This window comes from Notamacropus eugenii, chromosome 1, assembly GCF_028372415.1.
Source record: "Notamacropus eugenii isolate mMacEug1 chromosome 1, mMacEug1.pri_v2, whole genome shotgun sequence".
In the NCBI taxonomy this organism is placed as follows: domain Eukaryota; kingdom Metazoa; phylum Chordata; class Mammalia; order Diprotodontia; family Macropodidae; genus Notamacropus; species Notamacropus eugenii.
The window spans coordinates 478,617,249-478,642,634 of NC_092872.1; the positions used below are offsets into that span (position 1 = coordinate 478,617,249).

Below are 25,386 nucleotides of genomic sequence, written 5' to 3' on the forward strand. Positions count from 1 at the left end.
CAGGGAAGAAGTAGAGCTGCTTTGGGGGGATGTTGACAGTGATAATGACCTTGATTGGATGAAATGAAGATGTGGGAGAAAATCCAGGGGTCCCTGAGCCCGCCCTGTGGTGCTCATCTTTTTCTGAGCACTGTTTGCCTTTTCCCTGTGGCATACCTACCGCCTTCCCTATGCTCTGCTCATCTGAAATTAGACAATAGATTCTGGGGGTCACCTGACTAGCAGTATCTTCAAAGTTGCTTCTAAGTGGGGTGTGCTATAAATGCTAACCCACATCATTAACCCCAAAAGCTCTGTCGTCTGTTCCCACTACCCTCGGTATCCAGAGTAAGAAATTCAGGATAGGCCACGTGAAAAGGAGGTGTGAGTTTTTCCCATATCCCTTGTTACTACCTCTCCTGTCTTAGCTACCCGTAGGAGCAGGTGACTGTGAGTGAGTAGAGCTGGTAATACAGGGCATCCTCGTTTGGGAGGGAGGATACCTTCTGCACAGCCCTTTGTTTCTGATTGCTTGGTGTCCGAAATCAGATCTCGGATTGGGAGGATGAGAGTGCGTCTGCGAGCCTTTCCTTTGCCAAAGCTGAGTTGGGAGGAACCTCTGGCTGGGGTTCTGCACTTATGAGGGGACTTTATTCCTGTGCACAGTGACTTAGGGTTGGGGCCCCTACTCTCTACTCTAATTTTTCAGAAAAACTATGGTGACAGAGCTCCAGCAGCATGCCTATGACTAGTGGCACACTCAACCAAAACGACTTCTCCACAACTGTCCATTTCTTCCTCCTGCCTCTCTAGATGACAGTCTCTCTTTTTTGTTCATTGCTTCTCTTCACTTTGCTCTGTCCATACTAATTTCTCAACACATCCTCCTCCTCCTCCTCTTCCCCTCTTACTTCCGCTACTCTGTATATAAAATGCTGATGTGACTGACTGCAAAATAAATAGAGCAAGATTCAGAGGAGCTAAACAAGGATGATCTTTTTTCTGTATTAAATCTCCCCTCTTTACACATTTTGGTCTGTCTGGTTAAATATGTGTACAGGTAAGGGTCGGGGCTGCCTTCTTTAGTGCCAAGCACACCTTAGTGATAGCTACATACTGACTTCCTCAAACAAAAGCTCATTGTCCAACTTGACTTGGAAAAAGGTTTTGAATCTTGATGCTTAGGAAATGATCTATTTCACCAATGGTATCCAAAACTTATGACTGTTTTCTGTTTTGTCAGAGCATGAAGGGACACCCACCTCCAGCCCCCCTTTTTGGGGATGATGATGATGATGATGACCTTGACTGGCTGGGATGAAGACTTGAGAGATAGTACAGAGGTCTTTCAGCCTGCCCTACTCTGCCTTTCTCTTTCTGAGCACTGTTTTGCACAGCTGATCCTGGTTCTGGGTGGGCAACAGGGTGAGGTCCAGAATTTCTTAACCCTCTCTAGAGTTGAAGTTTCTGGCCCATCCCAGTAAACACTGGGACAGCATCCTTCCATCTGGGGGCATCTCCCCAGTGTCTGGTGCTGCTGGTGCAGAAAAGCAGCCCTTGGCATTTTACTGTCCACACATATCTTTCCTAAGTAATAAAGCAAATGGAATTGATTTCCAGCAACTCCTTTGGAATAGTCCTGTGATACCTTCTTCCACTAGGAGATGTAAATACAGCTCCTAGTCCTTTTCACCCCTGGGCAGAGACCCTACCGAGTATCTACTGAGAACCAAATTCTGAGCTCTGCACCAGGAAGCATTTCCCACTGACAAAGCCCCACAACTCTCTGCACTGATCATTTGCTATTGAAAAGGAACATGGCTTTGCCCTTGGAATTTTGTCTCATCAAAAGTGCTGCTACTGCTGGCCAATGGAATGATTGGACTCTGGTTTCCTGCTGTCACACAGATTTAGTGAGTTCGTCCTTTCTGTAATAAGACCAGAGCCAAAGTTGGTAGGTACTGTGCATAGCAGGAGCGCCAGCATTGGAGAGGAAGAGTTGGACCCTCAGAAGAATTGCTTTTCCTGTGTTGGAGGACCTTTGATGGCCTCTCCTGCCCAGCCCTAAAACCAGCTGCTGTCAGTCAGCTTATCCCCCTTATTTGTGTGCTTCATGGAACTTGTTCTGTTACTAAGCCTTTTCCTTGCTAATTCTAAGATGGAACCAAATAGGATGTTGGCCTGTCTGATCCAGTGAGCCTCATCTTACTAATCTGTGACCTTAAGACCTCTTACTGACAACACATAGGTATCTGCCCTTCTCATGGAAATTCTCTATCCAGTGCAATGGACTTCATCTAGCTGACCACCTTCTTACCTTAGGAGTTCAGTCCTAGGCTCTCAGATATGTCTTTTTCTCTGCCTTAAGTCTAATATTATATATTAATGAATATTTAAGGTTAACAAACACAAAATAAAAGTCAGCAATGGAACTTGGTCTCTAAATGCTCTGGGATGAAATCAACTTTGGTTCTAATGGTTTTACCCAAGGAGTATGCACTATTTTCTGAAGGAATTAAGTTCTGGGAGGATGGGGGTGGTGGCAATTGAATGGATCAGGAGCCAATTCTTAAATTCTTTGCAAACCAGGTAATTTTAAACTGATTATTTTTGTTTTCTTTTTTCCTTTGGAAATCCTTGGGATTACCCTGTTCTCTATTTTAGGACAACTCACATCCTAGTATTGTTCCTGGTTCTCTCTGGGCATTCAAAGAAAAGGAAGAGATTTCCATTTTCCCGTAAACCTGTGGGCCTTACTGTGCACAGTGCCTTGCATATAGTAGGAAATTAATAAATGTTTGACTGTTGAATGAACAAATGAAGCCAAGAGCATCTTGGCATCTGGGACTCATGACCAGATATGCGCAAAAATATGTCCAGAGCTTGTGACCTATTGCAAAAAAAAGTCAATGATGGAACAGTATTTCACTGCAGTTTAGCCCGTAGGTGTCTGCTCCAACCACCTCATTCCAGCGCGAACTCTTTGCACAGTCACTCTAGCAGTGACTGCAGAAAAGAGGATAGATAGCTAGAGTCCCCATATCTCACTTCTCAATTTTTGCATCTCCTGGACCGTGGACCATTTTGGGTTCAGCTTGGGCTCCAAGTGGTCTGGACAGAGCCAGAAACTGGAGGTGAAAAGAGATCGATAAATAGTTTCTTGTTTAAGATATTATGCAACAAGCAGGGACCCACAGTTATAGGGCTTTAAAAAGGAGAGTTTTAATTAAAATGAAAACTCTGATAGTAAACTGATTTCTGTTTCCCAGAAGCTGTTTGTTCTTGTTCCAATTGAAGGTGGTATGCATATGGCAGCCTGAGTGGCCAGATCCTTTCCCATCCCCTTCTTGCCCTTAAACTTCTCCTCCCTTAAGTAATGGTATTTTTTGTGCTGTGCTGGTTGCAGTATGAATGAGATTCTGTCCCTGCCCTCTGAGGGTGTAAAATGAGAAATCAACATTGATAGAAACTTTATAAAGAGACATGTGGAAAAACACCAAAAGGATTATAAGTGAAATAAAATATTTGCAGTACGAACAAGCATCAGTGTTTTGTTTTATATGATGGAGATTCCGAATCTTGACCATTTCTGCAATTGCTGCTGCCCCTATTCCTGTAGTAAGAACTGGAAAAAGCCCTGTGAAGTGCCTGAAGGCCACAGTTAACTTCAAATCCCCTTTCTAGCCAAAGGTTTCGATTTTCTCCCCAGGTGATTTTTTTAAGCTGCCCTCAAAGATCTACATAAATCTTTCCACGGCAAATGGTCTGAAGAATGGAAGTCTCCAATAACAATGATGGGAAGTATGTTTGTGGGGAAAGTACAACAAAAGCTTAAAGGAGTCCCAAGAGATTGTGACTTGTGGCTGCCTCTCCTCCAAAAGCCTCTTCCACCTGGCATATTCACCCTAGAGGCACCTACTGCAATATTCATAGCCTCCCGCCACCAAGGTCACACTATTAAGTAGGAAAGCTGGGATTCAAACCTAGGTTTTCTGATTCCAAATCTATCATATTTGCACTTTTTCCCCAAGTGTCAATAAGTGTTTATTGACTAAATCAAGGGGTACGGTAGCTCCCTATCCCTCCGCCAAAAGTGTCTGGACATAGCCCTCTCTAGCTCCTTCCTCGTTCCACCCATGCTGAGGTGACTGCCCCTCACCAGGGATAATGGCTATCAATGGTACCAAGAACCCTGGCTCCGAACTCGAGATCACGGTGCAAATCCTGCTTCTGGCACTAACCTTGTGTCCTTGGGCAAGTCCCATCATCTTCCCTGGGCTTCAGTTTCCTCATCTGTTCCTTCTTATGACCTTGGACTACGTGGCTTTTCAATCCTTTTCATCTTAGTGTGACTGCTCCCAGGTAGTCACATTTTGGAATGAGAAACCTTAAGCCGAAAATACTGATTTCTAATGAATTAAAATGTTTAATTATTAAAAATTTTAGTTAATTATTTAACAGAAAACCAAAGCATTCTGGGGGATATCCTGAAATCCCATCATACTGACAGGTAGGAGCACAAGCTGAGGTTTTTGTCTCTTGGCCCTGGAGAGTTTGGTCGTGTTTGTCTAGGGGGCCCTGGAAAACCTCACCTTGAAGACATCTTGGATTCCCCTTATTTGATCTGTCATTCTCTTGAGATCTACATAGATGTGTGTGTTTTGTCCTTTGTTGCCGAAGAAGACCATGCCATCAGAGAAAGGATGACATGCACTTGACTTTGTTTTGAGTGAGGGAGGGCTGTGCAGTCACCACCCTCACTTCTCCTCCAGAGGCATCTGAATCCAGTGACCAGATATTCATCAGGATGACTGGAGATGACCCAGGATGAGGCAGTTGGGGTCAAGTGACTTGCCCAAGGTCACACAGCTAGTGAGTGTCAAGTATCTGAGGTGAGATTTGAACTCAGATCCTCCTGACACTTGCACTGGTGCTCTATCCACTGCACCACCTATACTCCCCACCCTGATGCTATCAAAATCCTAATCTCTGGGCTACTGGCTGCTCCCATCAAGATCCTCCCTCTGACCTTCCCTATCAAGACCATCCCTGGAGTCTTAAGACTACTTGGCGACACCTGGATTCTTCCCTCCGTCTTTCCGTATATAAGATCCTTCTTGTCCCCATGAAGGTGCACACATTCAATCTGGCTCAGACTCAATCTAGCTCAGATTCTATCTGGCCCACTTGTTAATACAAGCATTACAAATGCTTAGGCTCCTTAAGAGTCAACCCAATGTGGCAATCTTTAATAAATTTTGTTTTACTTTGGCTGAAAGAAGCCTTGAGTTGAATTCATTTGAATTCAACAGCATGTCGGTATTTTGGAGTACCCAGCACCCTGAACCTCAGCAATACCAGTAACCCAACCAATATTGCCTAGTTACTTAGACATTATGTCTAGCTCTGTGGTGAAATACAGCTTCCCAGCCCTGTCTGCCCTCCTGTCCCTTGGGAACCATGAGAAAGTCAGGAAGAGAGATGGAGGTTTATTTCTGCTCTATAATTCAGCATTAAGCAGCTGGATCAGAAGACTGATGTCATGGCAGTTTCTACAGACATCTCATCAGAACTCTTTAGAACGCATTCCCTCCTAAAGGCCACTCTTCTCTGTTCTGCTGGCCCTCAGGAAGCAGAAAAACCCAGTAGGTAGAGCAGTTAGATATCTGAAATTCCATTCATTTAACAAAATAAATTTCATTACTTGAAATGAATTCCACTGGTCTAAGATTGTCTTTTATTCTTACCATTATTTCTATCCCTTTTTCCTCCTCTTCTCTTGCTTCCACAGCTATCTCTTCTTTTTGTTTGCCACTCTTGTCCCCAAAATGGCACAAAGTAACTTTTTTTATCCACATTTTTTAAAAAAAATGAATTTAATAAGATGCCAAGATGTAAATTACGTTTTTATTTAGACCATAAGTTCCTTGAGGGCAGGAATAAATAGCTTAGGTTCGATTTAACCTTTGTCCCAACAGCAGCCTAGGACGGTTTAATGAAGATTTTAAGTGAGCATCCAGTGTTTTCTCTGCCAAGTCACAGGGTAGATAGACAGTGAAGAGAAATGAGATCTTGAAGGTTATTAAATGACAGTGACTTTTTTCTGAACTAGAAAAGGATTGTAATAAGATGATCGAAAGGGAGGTCATCAATATCTGTCCAGACTAGTAAGATCACTAGTTAGGCTAGATCTATCCTGCTTCCCTGGTACAACCTCACTGTCTCCTAAACAGCAAGGAGGGAGTGCTGTCCAATGGAAGGAGCCCTGCAGGAGTCAGGAACTCTGGGTAACATCCCTGCATCTGCCACTGACAAGCTGTGTGCAGTAGTTAAAGTTAACCCAAGAATCCCAGAGTCAATCATTTCAAGGCACAGTTGAAGGGCAGGCTGCTGCTTCTGCTGCACTTGAGACCCGGCCCCTTCAGACCCTTGAGCGTCCCCATTCCCCTCAGGCTCTTCAGCCCTCAAAATGTCTCCTTGGGCATCATTTAACTTAATTGGGTCGTTGTGTTCCCTCAGAAAATGTTAAAGAAATAGATCAGAGATTTGGAGCTGGAAGGTACTTAAAAGATTTAGTCTAACCCATTCCCTTTATTTTACAAATGAGGAAACTGCGGCCCAGAGAGGGAAAGTGACAAAGCTACTAAGAACCAGGGTCAGGATTCTAACTCAAGTACTCCACAGCCAGGGCTCAGTCTACATCAGTAGGCTTTGAATTAGTATGAATATAAGGGGAAAGCGTTCCATTAAAAACCTGATTTGTGCTGATAATGGCCAAGGCAGGTGACCTGGGGACTTGTGGGGTGGGGGGAGGAATGGAGGAACTGAATCAGTCGGAACACACCCACACACACGCACCCACACACAAGTCAATCTCAATTTTCTAGCATCCCTAAGGCACAAGGGTGAATTTAATAAAAAGCTGGTATGTCCCTTATTCCCACAGCCAGAAGAGGGCAGTTAACCCTGCATGATTTGTTCCATTGGAACTAAGGCACAATACAGAGGAGGAGAGCATGTCTGGAGCCCTGCCCCTTCCTCCCCCAAGTCAGGAATCCATGAGTAGGTAACAGGATCAGCAATGTCATCAGCTGCTTAGGCTCAGCTGGCTCCCCTCTCCTTCCCCCAGGCTTTTGGAAAGTCTAAGGTTTAGCCAGAACCACCACCAGAGGTCCTCACTGGTGGCCATCATGGCCAGCCTAGGGAACTAAGGCAGGTGTGCCCCCAGGCCCTCTGTACCTCAACTAAGAGGTCACAGAAGGAAGAAGATGGGAGAGATGTGGAACTGTTGTGAGAGATGCCTGCTTCTAAATGTGGTGGGATTTTCATCACTAAGTAAAAAAGAGATGGTACTCTCCATTCATGGAGCCTGAACAACCATCCAGCAGCCTCGGGGCCCATGCTGCCCTCTATCCCACACTGAGGAGTGGGTAGGCCAAGTAGTAACCAATAGCTGAGCCCAGGATCACGCCAAGGAAAATCCAAGTGTTGTAGGACATCACAGCCAGCATCACAAAGTAGCCAATGACCACCTGGACGACATGTATCAGAGACAGGCCCAAGTGACTCAGAAACAACCTAGATACACAAGATAGCTGAGTTAGAGAAGGATGAAGTGACAGATGGGGATGGGGGGTGGACGGTGGACTCAGGATTGGAAAGTAAGGCTACAAAGTAAAAGGTGGCCTTGGAAAGGCAACCTGCTCTGGCGGGGAGATCAGTGAATTTCTGTTCAGAAAACTGGGTTCAAACTGTGTGACCGACCTGGTCATGTCACTCTGTTTCTTCTTCTGTAAAATGGAGAAAATGATATTGCCTGCTTCATTTAGTTGATGTAAAAACACTTAATTACCACAAAATACTACATAAATGCAAGTAGTATTATTAGATATTTGAAACTAGCAAAGGTACATTGGGTACCACTAATGGTTGGCCTGTGAAAGCTGGCCATGTGTGGGAAAAATAAATCCTACTAGGAGGTTGAAGAGCATTCTATTCACCACCTCAAGAGACACTCAAGTCATAGTTCTTTCCCCCTGTCTTTGGGCAGGTGGGGAGAGAGGACAATATTCAATTTGAGGAGGCCAACCAGAGAGATTGGCAGGGCCTTGCATCAGGCTGTCAGGCTAAAAAAGTTCCAATGTGCCCAATGTGGCCAACGTGGGTTCGGAGCTGAAGTGAGAAACTCAGAGCACTTTTGCCTGAGCCTTCTGGGTTGGTCCAGTGCTTCCAAACCCCATCCATCCATTACCTGGTTCGGTCACTGTTGGTCTGAGCTGACTCAGAGCTTATAGACTCCTGGTCTGTACACTCCGTCAGCGACTGGCTGTGGTCTGGGGGCTGGCTGCGCAGGGACCAGTGGAATAACTTTACTTTGCCAACTTTGATGCTTTCGTACAATACAGCCAAGAGGAGGACCACCAGCACGGAAACGGCCATGCCTGTAGAAGGAAGCCCAGCTCCAGAGACCCCAACACAGCCCAGACAATTCCCCAAGAGATGATTCCTGCACCAGAGACTGAGCTCTTTCTCTCCACTTCCTCTGACCCTAACCTGTGCTCCCCACACACATCCTTCCTGTCTGGGATCTTGAACTCTAGGGTCAGAACATCCTAAGGTCCTAGAATTAGGCTCAGATCATCTAATCCAGACCCCTCTTTTTACCAGTGATAGAACTGAGGCCCAAAGAGGGGAAATGACTTGTTTCAGGTCACTTAGTAATAATTGCAACTGCATGAATATAGAGCTTTAACACTTTCCTCCCAACAACCCAGTAAAGTAGGCAGTGAAAGTATTACAATCCCCATTTTACAGATGAGAAAATAGGGCCTCAGAGGTTAAATGATTGGCCTGTGAACAACAGAAGCCAATGAATGGAAGGATGGGACTCTAAGCTAGTTCTCCTGACTCCAGGTCTGGCTCTCCTGCATGGTAACTATTATATATTATATTATAGAGCCAGCAAGATTTCTGGCTCTCTGTCCGGTGCTCTCTACCTCACCCCACTGCCCTTTGCCCTTGATGGTTATACCTGACTTCCTTCAAAGGCAGCCTGATACACCAAAAGAAGCAGCTGATCTAGAAACAGTACAAGCAGACCAAACAGTAAACACACTAACCACAACTACAGAAAAAGGCAGCGGGGAGATGCAGAGAGGGAGAAGGAAAGAAAGTGACATCAAAGGTGGCAGAAGTTTGGGAGACCAGGGAGGGGATGGGGGAATGACACATGGACCAAAAGCATCTTATTCGTTTCTTCTCTTATTTGTTGATCTCTTGATCCTGTTTTTTCTAATGCTAGGGCTTGGTCTCATGTTTTATTTTTCTATGTATTTATCTGGACTATAGTTGTGGCTGATAATGGTTTTTAAAGGGGGAGAGCGCATGGGGAAAGAGAGGGAGAAATCGAGATGTCAATCCTGGCCCCACCACTCACTAGTTGTGTGATGGGGGACAAGTCACTAAACTCTGCACCTCAATTTCATCACCCATAAAATGGGGATAGTAATTCCTCCTCTGGCTCTCTTACACACTTGTTCTGATGATGAAATGAAGTAATGAAGCTGATATACGGATCCCTCACAGCAGGGGCTGTTCTTTCTATCCCCCTCTCCCCTCCCCTCTGGATCTCTTCTCTGGGTCCTTGGATGGGTTCAGATGGTAAAAAATAGCTTCATGAAAGACCTGTGTGGGAATGAGTCTCGCTTGTCTATTTGACTCTGCTTATTAGTTACAAGTTTCCTTATTTTTAATTGGGGGCATTGAGTAGAAGAGAAAGTAGTTTTTACTGATAGAAAACAATTAAAATAAAATTTCCAAAATAATGCTATGATTGGGAAGGCTCTGCCCATTTCTGCACCGTACTGGGAGAGTCTATCCTGAAGGCCCTGTCCTAGTTAGGCCCAAAGGCCTAAAACCTGGTTCCTCCAATACATTCAGGACATTACACAAAGGATACCAGGTGCACTGACCCTCATAGAGAGCAGAAAGGGACCTTAATGACTACGTGGTCCAACCTCATTCTATAGATGAGGGACTGAAAGCACAGAGAGATTAAATTATTTGCTCAATGTCACATAGCAAGCAATTGACTGAGGCAGGTTTTGAGCCCAGGTCTTCTTGATTCCAAGTCCTATGACTATGCCATGTCTTCCCAGGAGTGACCTTAACTGTTCTTAACTCAAGCCCCTGAGCAAACCTGGAAGCAGGAGCCCCTCTCCCCAGCCAGGGGGCTCTCATTGAGTCCATATATCTTGCAGCAAGCACAGAAAGGGTTGGAAGGAGAAGAAGCAAAACACTGGAGGCAACCCATAAAAAAATTAAGAGCTCACCATAGCCACTTTTTAAAAGCTTGTAATTGCTACAGCTGTTTTATATACAAATATTTGCCCACTGTACTATTTAACCCCTCTGGGCTCAGATGAGAGAGACTACATTTAAAAGAGCCAGCCCTCAGATACTGTTTGTTCAGCCTTGGGTAAATCACCCAACTCTGAGCCTTCATTTTCTCATCGGTAAAATGGGAACGTAAAATAATACCTATTGAGAGGATTGAATGTCAGCAAAGTGCTTCGTTTGCCTACAGATGATGTTTCATGAAGATATGTATATTAACAGTTTAAGATTAAATGAAGAGTCTTCTCAAACTTAGGATTGACTTGTCCACCATGCATAAATGCCGTTGTGGAAGTGAAGCAGCCACCAAGAGCTGAGTCCTGAATGGAGAGTCAGGAGATGGACTGAGGGGTCATCTTAAAGTCCAACCACACATTTAAGGAAACTGGGACTCAGAATTTATTATCTTTGCCAAGTTCCTAATTCATAAGTAGCAAAACCTGGATGTGGCCCTAGTGACTCAGTAGACAGAGTACCAGGCCTGGAGTCAGAAAGACTTCTCTCCCTGAGTTCAAACCTGGCCTCAGGTGCTAGCTGTGTTACCCTGGACAAGTCACTTAATCCTGTTTGCCTCAGTGAGGCAATGGGCTGGAGAAGGCAATAGGCTGGAGAAGGCAACGGCAAACCACTCCAGTATCTTGGCCAAGAAAACCCCAAAGGGGGGTCATGAAGAGTCAGACTTGACTGAAATGACTCAGCAATAACAACAAATAATCACAACCAACTCCATGGATGACTGATAACTACAACTTGTCACATTTAGGAAGTATAGTGGGTACAGTACTGGACTTAGAGTTAGGAAGACCCAAATTCAAATCCAGCGTCAGACACTTCCTAGTTGTAGGACCCTGGGCAAATCACTTCCCTTCTCAATTTTCTCATCTGGAAAATGGGGATAATAATAGCCCTGCCTCCCAGGGTTGTTGTGAGGACCATGCTTTTTTCAAACCTTAGAGGACTGTATAAATGCTAGCTATTATCTTAGCTGTTATTTAGGTCTGCAAATCTCATTCTCCTCAACATCCTCATTTGAGCCCCATTTTACTAAGGCAGAAACCAAAGCCCGAATGACTTGCCCATAGTCAGATGGAGTTGGGTTATGAACTCAGGCCCCTTGATTTCTATATCTAAATGATGATTGGACTGGGTTCTCCCAATGACAAAACAAAATGTCATGTGTGAAATCAGTGTGAAAAACTGTAAAGCACTAGTCTCTGTGAAGTGTCACATGTGTTGTGTGTAGGTCAAATTCCAGTTTTCATGAAGAACAATTTAGATGCACATGAATATCCCGGCAAAATGTCATCATGGACGAGCACATGGGTTCTCTACAGTGCCCTGAGCCCAGCAGAGGAGAACTGGAGGGAGAAAGGGGAAAAGAGATGGAGGAAAAAGGTAGGGAGAGAGGGGCTTCACACTTTTACCGGCTGGACTGTGGACCCTCCAGAAATCAAAGAGGAGCTCCACCTCACTGGAGAAGATGAAATGCATCTGCAAGAAAGGAAAGAAAAAGTCAAGGACAGCCTCCTAGAAAAATAAAGTTTTCTTTTAAAGTTAAATCAACTTGCATGGATCCAAGAGACATACCAAACAGTTTCTGACAAATACACCTGTTCATAAATCAAGCATGAACCTGACTCTATGCTGTGCCAGTTCCTGAGGGCTGGGGATTTCCTGCTTCTGCAGCCAGGTAGCAGGGAATTGGAAGTCAGAAAACCTGGGCTCAGACCCAGGTTCTGCTACTTATTACCTGTGTGACCTGGAGAAAATCACTTAACCTCTCTGAGCCTAAGATCTCTCACCTATAGAATGAGGGGGATTAGAGAAGATTAAAGGCAATGCGAGCTCTAAATCCTATAACTATGAGACACAGAATCAAGAGGACACTGTTACAGTTTGAAAAGTTCAGGAAATATTTTGAGGACTGAGAGAGAATTTTTTTCCTAGCTTGGCCATCAGTTGATAAGCACCTACTGTGTGCCAGTCCCTGTGATAAGTTCTGGGGGGCAGGGTGGGGTAGGTGGGGGATGAATGCAAAGAAAGGGCATAAGACAGTTCTTCTCTCTGAGGAGCTCACAGTCTAAGACCGGAGACAACATGCAAACAACTTTGTACAAACAAGCTATATATATGCAGAATACTCTGGAAATCACCAGCAGAGGGAAGGCACTAGAATTAAGAGAAATCAGGAAAAGCTTCCTATAGGAGTAGGGATTTTTGCTGGGACTTATAGGAAGCTATCAGGTAGAGATGAGCAGGAAGAGCATTCTGAGAAAGAGGAAACGCATGGGGGACAACCAGAGAGAACGCCCAGAGCCAAGGGATGGAGTGTCTTGTTCAAGACGCCCCAAGGAGATCTCACTCACTGGAGTGCAGAGTGGGAAGGTGGGTGGGCTGAGTGGGGAGGGGGATGGGAGGTGTGAGAAAGTACGGGGAGGGGCAGGCGATGAAGGTTTTGAACCTCAAACAGTAGATTTTGTAACTTGATCCTGGAGATGAGCAGTAGTCACTGCAGTTTAGTGAGGTAGGGAGGTGACATGGTCAGATCTAAACTTTGACAAGAGAGTAAAGGATGGATTGGAGTGGGGAGAGACTTGTGGCAGGAAAACCAACTCCCAGGCTCTTTATTGCCATAACCCAGGTGTTGAAGGGATGAGGATTTGGACACAGGAATCAGTTTCCTCATCTGTAAAATGGAAATAATAACTGCAAGTACCTCCCTCACAGGATCCAATTAGATAATATCTGTAAAGCGCTTCGTGAATCTCAAAGCTCCATATAAATGCTAGCCATGATTATTATTCAGGTCTGCAAAATACTTGGTCAAATTATCTCTTTCAATGCTCACAGCAACTCCTGTGAAATAGATATAATTATTATCATCTCCATTTTACAGAGTAGAAAGTTGAGGCTCAGAGAGGCAAGTGTTTCACACAACTGTTAGTGGTAGGATTTCAGTGCAGGTCCTTGGACTCCTGTCCGTCATCTTTCGGCTAAACCAAACCACTTTTTACGAATGCACGCTTCTTGAATGGATTCAGCCAGTTATGGAACTCAGGACACTACTTTCTATTTCTGGGCCTCAATTTTCCCAATGAGGGGGTTAAACTGGGTGATTTCCAAGCTTCCCACCAGATCTGCAGCCTTCTTAGTCTTGTGCATCTCATGGTCAGGAAATCAAGGATTCTTTTTTTTTTTTCTCCCTACAAGTATTTCTCAAGCCCCTCCACTAAGTGATTAAGGTGAAAATATCTAAAGTGAGATGACAGGCATTCAAGGAGTTTAAATGTTTGTTGCTGGTTTTTTCCCCTCAAATCCATTAGCTAAATACTGTGGGGGACGGAGTGATTCTAGATATCGGAATGAGAGCCAGCATATTTGTTACTTCTCACACACCTCCTCCATAACAACCAAGAAATGGGTTAAACTGAATTCTGACAGGGAAAGATAAGAAAATACTTTCTTTTTTTAAAAAAATGATTAAATTATTTGTGCAATCAGTCAAAAACTCACCTTCTGTCCTTTCCACCCTAGTCCTGGCTGAGAAAAAAAAGCAAACAAAACACCTGCTGTAAAAGCATGGATAATTAAGCCTAGCAGATTGGTAGATTCTGGTGGCCAGGTAGATTTTGTTTTACCTACAACTTTCACTTCTCTATCAGGGAGTGATGTCAGGAATTCTGGAGACTGAGAGACAGCTGCCCAAGCCTCCGCCTATCAGGCAAATGCTTAAACCGGAATCCCAGGCAAATTGCTTCCCAAAACAGGGGCTCCACATGCTGCCCACTTTGCTCAGCTCTGGGTAATTTTACAAAAGAGAAAACCAAGCCCCAGAAATACCAGGTGACTTCCCAAGATGTGTGATCCATCTGTTACCAGCCTCTGCAGTTTCAAACTCAAGCTATTTCGGCACTGAGGAGTGCCTCCTACAGTCCCTAAAGGAATGCCCTCACACACAGTAGGAGGCCCAGGGCAGCCAACTCAGAGGCAAATTGAGATAGAGGAGGGCACCACCACAGATACAACCCTTCAAGCTGCACACTGTATTGAATTTGTTGTTCAGTCTTCTCTTGTCGGATCAGTTTGATTCTCTGTGACACCATTTGGGGTCTTCTTGGCGAAGTGGTTTGCCATTTCCAGTGTGTCCCCATTTTACAGGTGAGACACTGAGGTGAAAAGGGGTCACACACCTAGTAAGAATCTGAGGTCACATTTAAACTCAGGCCTTCCTGACTCCAGGTCCCATCCTCCAGGCCACCTAGCTGCCATGGCATATTGACTTATAAAATGACATTTTAACATTATCTGTGTATTATTGTATTTTTATTCATTTTGCCAAATATTTCCCATTTTATTTTAATCTGGTTCCTGCCACACTTACTGAGCATGACACCTCTATTCTAAAGGTCTCCTTTAACAGAAGTTACTAAGTACTCTTAAGATGAGGGCAGCCAAAGGCTAGGCTGGACTGAACATGACACCCATTGGTCCAGCCCATAGCTGTATCCTTGGGGCTGGGTCAAAACCGTCCAACTGCCTCTCTTGACCGTAGCACTGGCCAGTTCCAAGGCCAATCATCCTATAGGTCATTCCGTTTTGACTCCCTGACTGCCTTTCTTTGATGTTCCACAATTAACAACCTTAAAGAGACTTCTTTTGTCCTGGTGCTGAGGTTAGAAAAGCTGCCCTTACCTAGAGTTAGTCCCAAGGGTTGCTGCTGTTTGCCCTCAAAGGTATCCTTTACCTTGCCAGAGGTGGCATGATGCAATAACAAGGTCATTGGGTTTGGAGTCAGGAGATCTGTGCTCCAGTCCCAACTCTGCTATTAACCATATGACTGATCTCTGACAAGTCACTTTACCACTCTGGGCCTCAGTTTCCCCATATGTAAAATGAAAAGGGTTAAGCTTCCTCTCAGTTCCAATATTTTCTGTTCTAAGTTTCCTTCTGGCTCTAATATTCTAAACCCTAAGGTTCTTTCCAATCTAAATATTCTTTGTTTTAAGGTTCCTTCCAGTTCTAACATTTTAAGGTCTAGCATTCTTTGTTCTAAGACCCTTTCTCTCTACAACAATCTTTGTTCTAAGGTCCTTTTCTGCTCCGCTCTCCTTTGTTCTAAGGTCTACCTTCCAGCTCTAACATTCTAAGTTTTAAGGTTCTCCCTAGTCTAATATTTTGTTTTAGGTCCTTCCCAGTTTTACTCATCTAAAAAAAAATTCTAGCGTTCTTGAATCTAAGGACCCTCTCCAGCTCCAGTATTCTATGTTCTAACATTCTGTGTTCTAAGGTCCCTTCCAACCCTAACTTTCTGTGATTCCATAGGTTACTATATAACCATGTTGCTACTGGGATTGCTTTTTCTAAGGATATTGGGGCATCTGGGATGACAAATACTGCTGCTTTTCTACAGTGGGCTAAGGCAAAATTAAAATCCACTAAAGTACTTACTGAATACTTTCTAGAAACCTATAGGTGCCACAGGAGATACAAAAGTACTAGAAAATACTGTCTCTGCCCTCCTGGAGCTTACAGTCTAGTGAGGAAAAGACAAAGGAAGATACACAATGGAGAGCAAGTGCCATAGCAAACAATTCCAAGGAAAGATAATGGATTCTAGAGCGTTTGTAGGGTCTTGTATCATTCAAGTCTCCCTGCTAGAACATAAGCTCCTTGAGGACAGGAGTTGCTTTTGCCTTTCTTTGTATCCCCAGCATTTGGCATGGTACCTGGGACATAGTAAGCCCTTAATAAATGTGTATGGACTGATTGGATTGGCTAAGCCAACACACAAAGCCGTATCTATTTAACCATGTGAGAACTACGACTATCTGTCCCCACCACAGTCCAAGCCTCTCTGAAGACGCCCATCAAAGATCTGACGACTGTGTGCCCCTGGGCAAGTCACTTAACTTCTCTAGCCCTCGTTTCTTCTAGAAAACTTGTGTTTTAAAATGAATACTGCCTACAACACGGAGGTAGTACAAGGAAAGTATTTTGCAGTCTTTAAAGTACTATAGCAATCAACAAGTATTTATTCATTGCCAGGCACTGTGCCATGTGCCCCAAATGAAAGAGTCCCTGTCCTCAAGGAGTTCATCTTTTATCCTGGAGACAAGTATAAATATAAGTAAATACAGGAACAGCTGGGTGGGGCAGCGGACAGAGAAGCAGGCCTGGAGTCAGGAAGACTTATCTTCTTGACTTTGAATCTAGTTTCAGCCACTTAGTAGCTGTGTGACCCTGGTTAAGTCACTTCACCCTGTTTGCCTCAGTTTCCTCATCTGTGAAATGAGTGGAGAAGGAAATGGCAGACCACGCCAGGATCTCTGCCAAGAAAACCCCAAATGTGGACACGCCTGAAAGCTACCGAACTAATATGAACTGGACTTATAATGTCACTAGTCAGGGGAACTCCTAAAGAAAGAAACTCCCTCCGTAAAAGAACCTGCAAAGCTGCTGGTTTTAGAATGATTCCCAGGGGCACTGAGATGTGCTCTGACTTCCCCAGGGTCACAGTATATGTCAGAGGTAGAATTTGAGCCAGCTCTCTAGCTGCCGCACCCTTTTACCTCTCACATATAAAGGTAAAAACTTTGAAAAGAGTGGGGTGCAAGTATCTGGGGCCAGTCAGCAAAGGCCTCATGTAGCAGGTTATTCTTGAGCCAAATCCTAAGAGAATGAAAGATTATAAAAGGTAAGGATCCCACCTATGAGGAATCATCTGCGCACAAGCACAGAGATGGAAGATAGGATGGCCTATCCAGGGGACAGTAAAGAGGCCAGTGGAGCTGAAAGCTGAAGGGAAGGAATAAGCAACAAGCCTGGAATGGTGGGTTGGGGCCAGGCTATGAATGGCTTTAAGTAACAGCCATTTGTATCTGATCCTCGAGCTAAAAGGAGCCTCCGGCACTTGTCAGCAGGATGAGATGGTTGGCCCTGTGTGTTAGCCATATTACCTTGACAGCTGCTTAGAGCACAGAGAGGACAGAGAATAGGGGCAAAAAGACCAATTTGGAGGCTGTTGTAGTGCTCCAGGTAAGGGCCGATGTGGACCTGAACAGGGACGGTAGCATGGTAGACATGGGAAATGCAGAGGTGGTCACGGATGCAGGAAGTCACAGATGCAGGACACATGATGAAGGGAGACTCAACAAGACTTGTGGCTGCTGCCTGGACATGGAGGGTAGTGGTGCCCTTAATAGCAATACAGGAGCTGGGAAGCAGGTTGAACATGAGAGGAAAGAAAATGAGTTCTATATTATTATGTCAGAAAAGTGCCCAGGCTCCCAAAAGAGGTTCTAGGCTTTCAATTCTTTGTTTTGTTGTTTTTTTTCAGTCATGTCTGACTCTTTGTGACCCCATTTGGGGTTTTCTTGGCAAAGATGCTAGAGTGGTTTGCCATTACTCCTCCAGCTCATTTTACAGATGAGGAAACCGAGGCAAACAGGGTTAAGTGATTTGCCCAGGGCCACACAGCTAGTTAGTGTTTGAGAATGGATTTGAAGTCAGGAAGATGAGTTTGCCCTACTCAAGACTCAGCACTCTAGCCACTGTGCCACCTAGCTGTCCTCAATCCTCTATATCTCTATGCAAAGGAGACATAACTAGGTACTTTTGCCCTGGGGCAAACATGAGGAAGTTCACTAGAAGGTAACTGAGAGATAGAGGACTGAAATCCTAGGATATGGACAGGAGGCTACTAAGGAGACCAACCACATGGTAGAGGAGCTCAACCTTTCTTACCATCTGGAAGTTTCTTATGTTAAGTAATTATTCTTTTTAACTTCCTAAATTCTGTTTCTATACTACTAATGAACTCCAAATTATATCTATACCCTCCAAATGCAATGCCCTGGGGCTTAGTCCTTTACCCTAGGTAATGGAAGGCCCTAGTTAGGACATCAGCTAAATCCACCATTCTAATCTTGGCCTTGTGTAGTTTGGCAAAAACAGTCCCAGATGCGAAGAACTCCCTCTGATCCTGGGTAGACACGGTATAATCACACCTTTGTCACCAGTTTAGTCCTCTCTCCAGTCAACAAGGAACAGGAGCTCCTGAAATGCTAGCCTTAACCTTGTTTCCTCCTGGCTTATTCAATGCTCCCAAAGGGAACTGGGATGAAGTCATCTAATCCCCTTCCTTTTCAAGATGATACCATCTTCATGGAGAATGTCTTGGAGCAGGCCTTGTTCCTCACTAGCTCAGGAGCTAGTGTTCCTAACAAGGGTTCGAAGACAGAGTGAGACTGTGAGATAGAAGATTTCCTGTTCTTATAAATAAAAAAGTCAGGCTATTATGGTTGTGCTTTACATGACTACATATGTATAACTTACGTCAAATTTCTTGCCTTCTGGATGAAGGGATTAGGGAGGGAGGAAGGGAGAGAATATGGAACTCAAAGTTTTAAAACATGAATGTTAAAAATTGTTTTTACATGTAACTGGGGGAAATAAAATAAAAAATAATAAAAAGAAAAAAAAGTCAGGGGGAGGAGGGGAAGAGCAATTCTATGACCAGAAAAGTCATAAGTTATTGTGGATAGTGTTGGCACTGAACAGAACTGGAAACAATTATTATCTACTAAGTTATACTGTGACCTTCATATGGTGGAGAGAGTTGTCACACTAAGGCAACGAGAGATTCTTGATATTCAACTGACCAGCCTGGGACAGTTATTAAGAAGGGCCAAGAGACTTGCTGTCTTAAATCTTGTCTGAGACTTTGAATTTTCCAAATATTTCTTCAATTGAGGGTCATGGAACTTCTTGAGGGTCATGAATTATGCCATGTCTACCCAGGACCATAGCAACGGAACCCTGTGGGCAATCATACATTGGTTATACCAGGGGTGACAAACCTGTGGTCTTGAGGCCACATGTGGCCCTCTAGGTCCTTAAGTATGACCCTTTGACTGAACCCAAACTTCACTTGAAGAGCCACTTTTGAGGACCTAGAGGGCCTTGAGGTTGCAGGTTCCCCACCCCGGAGCTATACAAATAAAGCCTTGTGGCTTTCTCCATTTCCTTCCTCTCCTCACAACCTGTAGGATGATGGAAGCATAGCATTTCTTTTTAACTGTTAGAGAAACCAAGGTTCTCCTATGTTCTACTCCCAACTAATCAACATTCATGTGGAGAGAATATAGTGCAAAGGGGATTGGTTGCCAGCCTGGGGGCCTGGGTTTCAGTCCTCCCTCTGCAACTGACTTGAAGTGACACTTTGAGTGAGTCTCTTTCCCTCTCACTCACCATCTATAAAATGAGAGGGTTCATCTCTTCACCTGTTTTGTAGCTCTAATATTCTAGGTTTTTTTCCCTTGGGCTGAGTCATGAAGGCTGACCAGGTACATCGTGTCTCTCTGGGCTTTGACACACATACCCTTTGTCTTCTGTTGAATTAAGTCAGACCTGAGCTGACCTCCAGAGCCCCACCCAGAGTAGAAAAACAAAACAAAACAAAGGAAGAACATGGCCTTTGGCCAGTTATTGTTTCCCTGCGTATTTTCTCTAGTCTATGGCATCCTTAAACCATGGATTTGGCCTTTACCACTTGTAGTTTTGGGCTTCTGCTTTCAAACCAGTCTGTTAAAGGATTAGCAATCTGATCTACTTCTCCTACCTCCTCTATGGACACCCTTGTTCTGTGTGAGTGGCATGAAACAGCTATTATATGCTCAGAAAAAGGAGGCCATCTATCCCAAGCCCCTCATTTTACAGGTGAGGGAGGAAAGGGAGGTCCAGAGAAATTCAGCAACTTGCCCATAGTCATAAAGGTAGCCGGGGCAGAAGTGGGATTTGAACCTGAGTCAAAATCCAGTAATTTTTCTTTTTCACTAGAGTTGCTTGTCATCTGAAGTACAGATGAATGGAGAACCAATTAAAGAGATCCCACTACCAGGACAAGACTGTCAAGTCACCTACTCTGCCTATGGGTAAGGCTAGCCCTGGAAATAAGTACTGAAAAACACTTCCTACTCTAAAATCCCACGATCCAGTGAAAACCCTCAACCAATTCAGGGGTTTTTGACAAATAGATGAAATAAAGGTGTTCAGAATCAGGTTATGGGCCTCTGTGGGTCACTCTGAACTAACAATAATTAGTAACCAAAACTTCTGCCTGGGGCCTTGGCACACACCTCCAGATAGCCCAGGGTGTTTACAGCACTGCAGGATGTTGCCTTTTCAGGGCCAGCTGCTTATTTTTTGTCTCCTGTTCATTAGCATATTTCACATCTCTAATAGCCAACATATTTCACTTCTACATCTAATAACCTATGCACTTATCTTGTTCAGTCATTTTCAGCTGTGTCCAACTCTGTGACTTGGTAAAGATATCAGAGTGGTCTGCTATTTCCTTCTCTGGCTCATTTTACAGATGGGGAAACTGAGGCAAATAGGGCTAAATGACTTGCCCAGGGTCACATGGCTACTAAGTATCTGAGGCTGGATTTGAACTCAGGTCTTCCTGACTCCCTGCCCAGAGCTCTACCCACTGCACCATCTAGTTGCCCATGCACTTAACTACTACTGAGAAAAACAGGACCTCCAGTCCCAGCCACATGGTTGATTTTGAAAACATTTCTTCAGAAAGTTGCTTTTGTTTTTCCAGGAATGTGGGAGAGCCCCAATTTGGTTCCCCAGCAATCTGCATCACCCTCCCCACCCACCCCTTCCACACTGAACAAGCAGCAGATAGGCTCACAGGGTTGATTAGTATAACATAGTATTTTATAAATAAAATAGAAAGGGAGTTGGACTTTTTTCGATTGCAACTGTTTCAATGAAAAAAAAGATTGCGAGGCAGTGTGATACAGTAGGAAGGAGCCCTATACCAGAGTCTTGAGACAAGGAAAGATTTAACCCTGCTTGTGACCTGAATTTAGTGGTATGTACTTGGAAAACTAACCCGCTTTTCTGGACCTCAGTTTCCTCATCTGTAAAATGAGCATGTGGATCTAAAAATCTATTCTAGCTCTGACAACCTATCAAAATCCAAGCAAGCACATCCCTTTGGCACCATTAAGGGGTAGGAGGTATTTTACTTAGACTCAAGGAGACTTCAGGAAGCCAAGCCTTGAGGGGAAGGATTAGACCTGGGTTCAGGTTCCCCAACTCTGCAGCTCCCGTGCTTACTCATTACAGGGCCCCAGAGCAGGTCACCTGATCTCTCTGAGCTTCATTTTTCTCATTTACAAGATGGGGGTTATGGAATCAATAGTTATAAACACAAATCCTCCTTTATGTGCTCTGTCCCCCGGTTAGAAGGTAAGCTCCATAAGAGCAAGGAAGGTCTCCATTTATATCACCAGCATTTAGTACATAGTAAGTACAGAGTAAGATAAAAACACTGTTTCATCCCACTGTTTCTAGGAAAGCAAACTTTAAGAGTCCATAGGAATGAGATTATTTTATTTTTCCCCTTTAACACACTCAAGTTAACAACAGCCCACTCCAGCACAGCTGGGCATGGGTATGTCTGTCATACCTTCTCTGAGCTTAATGAAGCCATTGGCATGCAATCCTGCACTGTAAATGGTGGGTGATTAATTGCAATAGGCCTCTGAATGTATGACAGGGAGACTTCCTCCCACCAGGCCTGGGACTGGGCCAGCCTGCCCAGTCTGGACCCGAACAGCTGGGATCCCTTTCCTATAACCCTCTTGTTTCTTTCTCAACCACAGCCTAGTTCAAAAGGACCCACCCAAGATGGGGAAGGTGGGGGTGTGAAGGGAGTAGGTTGCAGTTTTCACTGTTCAGTGGGCACTTAGGCAAAAGTGGAGGGGGGCAACTTTTTGTTTTTCTCCTTTAGAAAGGAATTCAGCGGTCAGCAAATAGAGTGTCTGCATTTCTGGATGGGGGAACACAACCTTGATTTAATCATGCCTCAGAAAACAGGCAAAACTGCAGTTCAAGAATTTAGAAGGAAATCTAGCAGGGAGGGGGCAGAGAACAACCTACCTGCTGAATATCTCTGATTTTTCTCCTCCCCCACCCCCAACATTTTTGTCTGTTTTGGGGGTTTTTTTTTAGCAGTTCGTATTTGGAGAAGTTTCTTCATGAGTTAAAAAAAAATGCTTTAGGAGGAGGCCTATGTCCCAATCCAGATCCTGCCCTTAAGTCCCTTCCCCTCTCTTGCGGGGGAGTGGGTGGATTAGATTTTCTGTAAAGTCAATGTTCTAAGGTCCCTTTCAATTCTAGCATTCTATTTTCTATATTCTAATACTTTCTGTCCCTTCCACCTCAAGCATTCTATCTTTATATTTTTTCTATCCTATCTTTATATATTTCATTCTGTCTTTTCTATTTAACATTCTAATTTCTACGTTCCAAGGTTTTTCTTACTTAGCTCTCAAAGTCTGTGAAAACGAGTAGTAGGGGAAGGAACTGCGACCTTAAACAAAAAAAAGGCCAAGAAGTCACGATGGTGGTTGGTACACCGGCCAATCTTCGGTATCTTCGAAATGAGGGGGGTCTTTTGTCCCAGACTTTCCAAACCTGAGCTACAGCGTGTCCTCAGGCTAGACTGGCAGCTGGAATGACAACTGAAACTGGCAGACTGTAGCAGCCAGGCCCGTGGGGCGGGGTGCCTTTTAAATCGAAACAAAATCTCACCCGATTTTCGGAAGCCAGCTGTTCTGCCTATCTGCCCCCTCAAAAAAACAAAAACAAAACCAACTCCGACCAAAGTCAAATTTGCCCCGGGCTCCTTTCGGAAATGCCCTGCTACAAGGCACACAGCACACTGGGACACTGGGGGACGCCCAGGGGCGCTGGAAGTCCCCTCATTCCCCGGCTTCCTCTTCCAACTCTAGTTAAATAAATCTTGATGTGCCTTGCTCCTATTTCTGGGTCCCTCTCCGGACCCCACTCCCAAAGTGAGTCCTCCGCAAGCCCCTCCGAGCTCGCAGGAGGGAAGGGACAGGTAGAAAGTAGGAGGATGGCTGGCAACAGCTCTGGGGAAGTCGCTTCCTCCGTCTGGGTTTGTTTCCTCGAGCTGACAAATTAAGAGGGGCTGGATGAAGTCCTGTCGAAGGTCCTGCCTTGGAGCACCTCCATCCTAGGATCCCTTCTGGCTCCCACATTCTCCGCTCTAACATTCCATGCTCTAGGGTCCCTTCTAGCTCAGATGCTTCAGGCTCCCAAGAACGTCCCCCACCGGGCAGCGGCCAAGGGCTCCCTCTCCATTTCCAGGGGCCAGCCTGACCGAGGCAGCCCTCGTGTACTCACAGGCATCCTGCCGGGGTCTCCCGCTGCCGCTCCGACTCCAGCCTGTAGCCGCACTTAAACAGAAGCCGCAGCAAACCACGTTCTGCGAGCCCAGGCCACCCGCCGAGTCCCAGGGGCGGGCTCCGAGGCGAGTCACCCTCCCCTTGGAGGACTGGCAGGCGGGTCTAGCGGGTCCACGCCAGACAAGAGGAGGGGAATCCTGGGAGTTGTGGTTCCACGGGCTCTGGAATCCTGGGAGAGACGTCGAGGCGGGCTCTCCCTCCAGACTAGTTCCCCGAGCTCATTGCGAAAAGTGGGACGGGGAATTTTGTAATCTGGTGCCCGTCCGCCTTCGCCATCCGTACTGTTGGGGCATGGCTGAGCGGCTCTTTTATTTCTATAAACTCAAAGGGCCCCGAGGGATGAACTCAACCAAGATTTGGGGCTGGGAGGAGAACAGAGGTCTTGGGCTACAGGATCCAAGTTTTCTGGGGCACCTCACAATCCGGCAAATACCCCATCAATTTCAGATTATTCCCTTCCTGATTAATTTCCTTGGCAACTCTCCAGAGGCCCCCGACTTCCCGATAAAAGTGAAGGGCTTCTTCCTGTCTTTCCAACAGACACCAGCAGTTGCTTGAACAAAACCAGCTATCAATCTCTGTGCCCTATCTAGACTGGGCAGCCTGGTGCTCTGTTGCCAAGAACTACATTGGAACAAGTCTGGTGCCTAGTTTTATTCTCACTTTTAGGAGGATGAGATGGAAACAACCTTTAATTCTAAATCTGAATCAAGGAGAGAGAGAGAAAAAAGATGTTATTCCAGAAAAATCAAGAAACTGTCATCAAAAACTGGCATTTTTAAAGTACCTCTGGCCATCAAATAATGTGGGTAGTGGATAGTGTAATGGTCTTGGAGTAAAAAAGACCTGGGTTTGCATCCTGCCTCCTACATTAATAGTCACTGACATTAATAGACAGTAATGGTCACTCAGGCAAGTCACTTTAACTGCTCTCAGCCTCAGTTTCCTAATCTGTGAAAGGGGGAAAATAATAAAACTTCAGAGCAAGTGGAAATTTTAAAAGATAATATATAGAAAGCGGCAGGCAAACCTTAAAATGCTATATGAATACTAGCTGTTATTATAGTTATTACTATTATTAGGAGCAGATAAAGGTTAAAAAAACACAAGAGTCACTTAGCTAACTTGCCACTTCCCCCACCCTGAAAGAGTTCCAAGGGCTTTTCTAGAGTACTTGTGGCTGCACAAAGAAACCTATAGTGTTAGAGTTGGCAGGGACCTCAGGAATCATCTAATCTGGACCCCTCAGTTAAAAGTAGGATTAAATGAGGTCCAGAGAGGAGAAGTGACTTGCTTAGGGTGACCCAGTAAATTAGTAACAGCTGGGACTCATCACCCAGATGAGATCTCTTTTCACTCCGCATACTCCCAAGGATTGCTCATAGTCTTAACCACTTTGACAATTCAATGGCTCAGTTAACTCGTCAGTATAGACCGCTTGTTGATGGATTGATTTATGTTCTCTCCACCAGTGCAAATATGAACCTGCTGCCTGCCACCTTCTTTCACTGTGATTCCGGGCCACTCCTTTCTAGAATTTCTGCACAGAAGACATATCCAGTACACTGGAAACGTTTCACAGGGGCTTTCAATGCTTTGTGAATACCATACAAAGAAACACAGAGTCGAAGTGGATAAGGAATCCTAGGTCATAGGATCTTAAAATTATAGGTTTAGAGATGAAAGGAACTTTAGAGAAGATCTAGTGCCACCCTTTTATTTT

At 44.7% G+C, this 25,386-nt stretch overlaps 2 protein-coding genes across 6 annotated transcripts in view; one reads left to right on the forward strand and one right to left on the reverse strand.

Moving 5' to 3' along the window:
* FKBP15 (FKBP prolyl isomerase family member 15) overlaps window positions 1-2,411 on the forward strand; it is an 83,004-nt gene extending 80,593 nt beyond the window's left edge. For all 5 annotated transcript variants that reach the window (XM_072632477.1, XM_072632474.1, XM_072632475.1 and 2 more), the window contains one exon: window positions 1,223-2,411. In XM_072632477.1, the coding sequence (XP_072488578.1) occupies window positions 1,223-1,300 (78 nt within the window). In that variant the 3' untranslated portion in view covers window positions 1,301-2,411. The remainder of the gene's footprint in view (window positions 1-1,222) is intronic.
* A 3,456-nt stretch (window positions 2,412-5,867) lies between these two features.
* On the reverse strand, window positions 5,868-23,883 carry SLC31A2 (solute carrier family 31 member 2). The gene is made up of 4 exons (XM_072632486.1): window positions 23,602-23,883; window positions 11,799-11,865; window positions 8,231-8,420; window positions 5,868-7,557 (listed from the first exon to the last, which is right to left on the reverse strand). The coding sequence occupies exons 1-4, from the start codon at window positions 23,605-23,607 to the stop codon at window positions 7,389-7,391; spliced, it is 432 nt and encodes a 143-aa protein (XP_072488587.1). The 5' UTR covers window positions 23,608-23,883; the 3' UTR covers window positions 5,868-7,388.
* Between the last annotated feature and the right edge of the window lie 1,503 nt (window positions 23,884-25,386).

Coding starts and splice junctions, on each gene's coding strand:
- SLC31A2 (XM_072632486.1), bottom strand. Junction 8,421..11,798: donor GAGGGTCCACAGTCCAGCCG/GTAAAAGTGTGA, acceptor TTCCTTCTACAG/GCATGGCCGTTTCCGTGCTG. Junction 7,558..8,230: donor ACCAACAGTGACCGAACCAG/GTAATGGATGGA, acceptor TTGTGTATCTAG/GTTGTTTCTGAGTCACTTGG.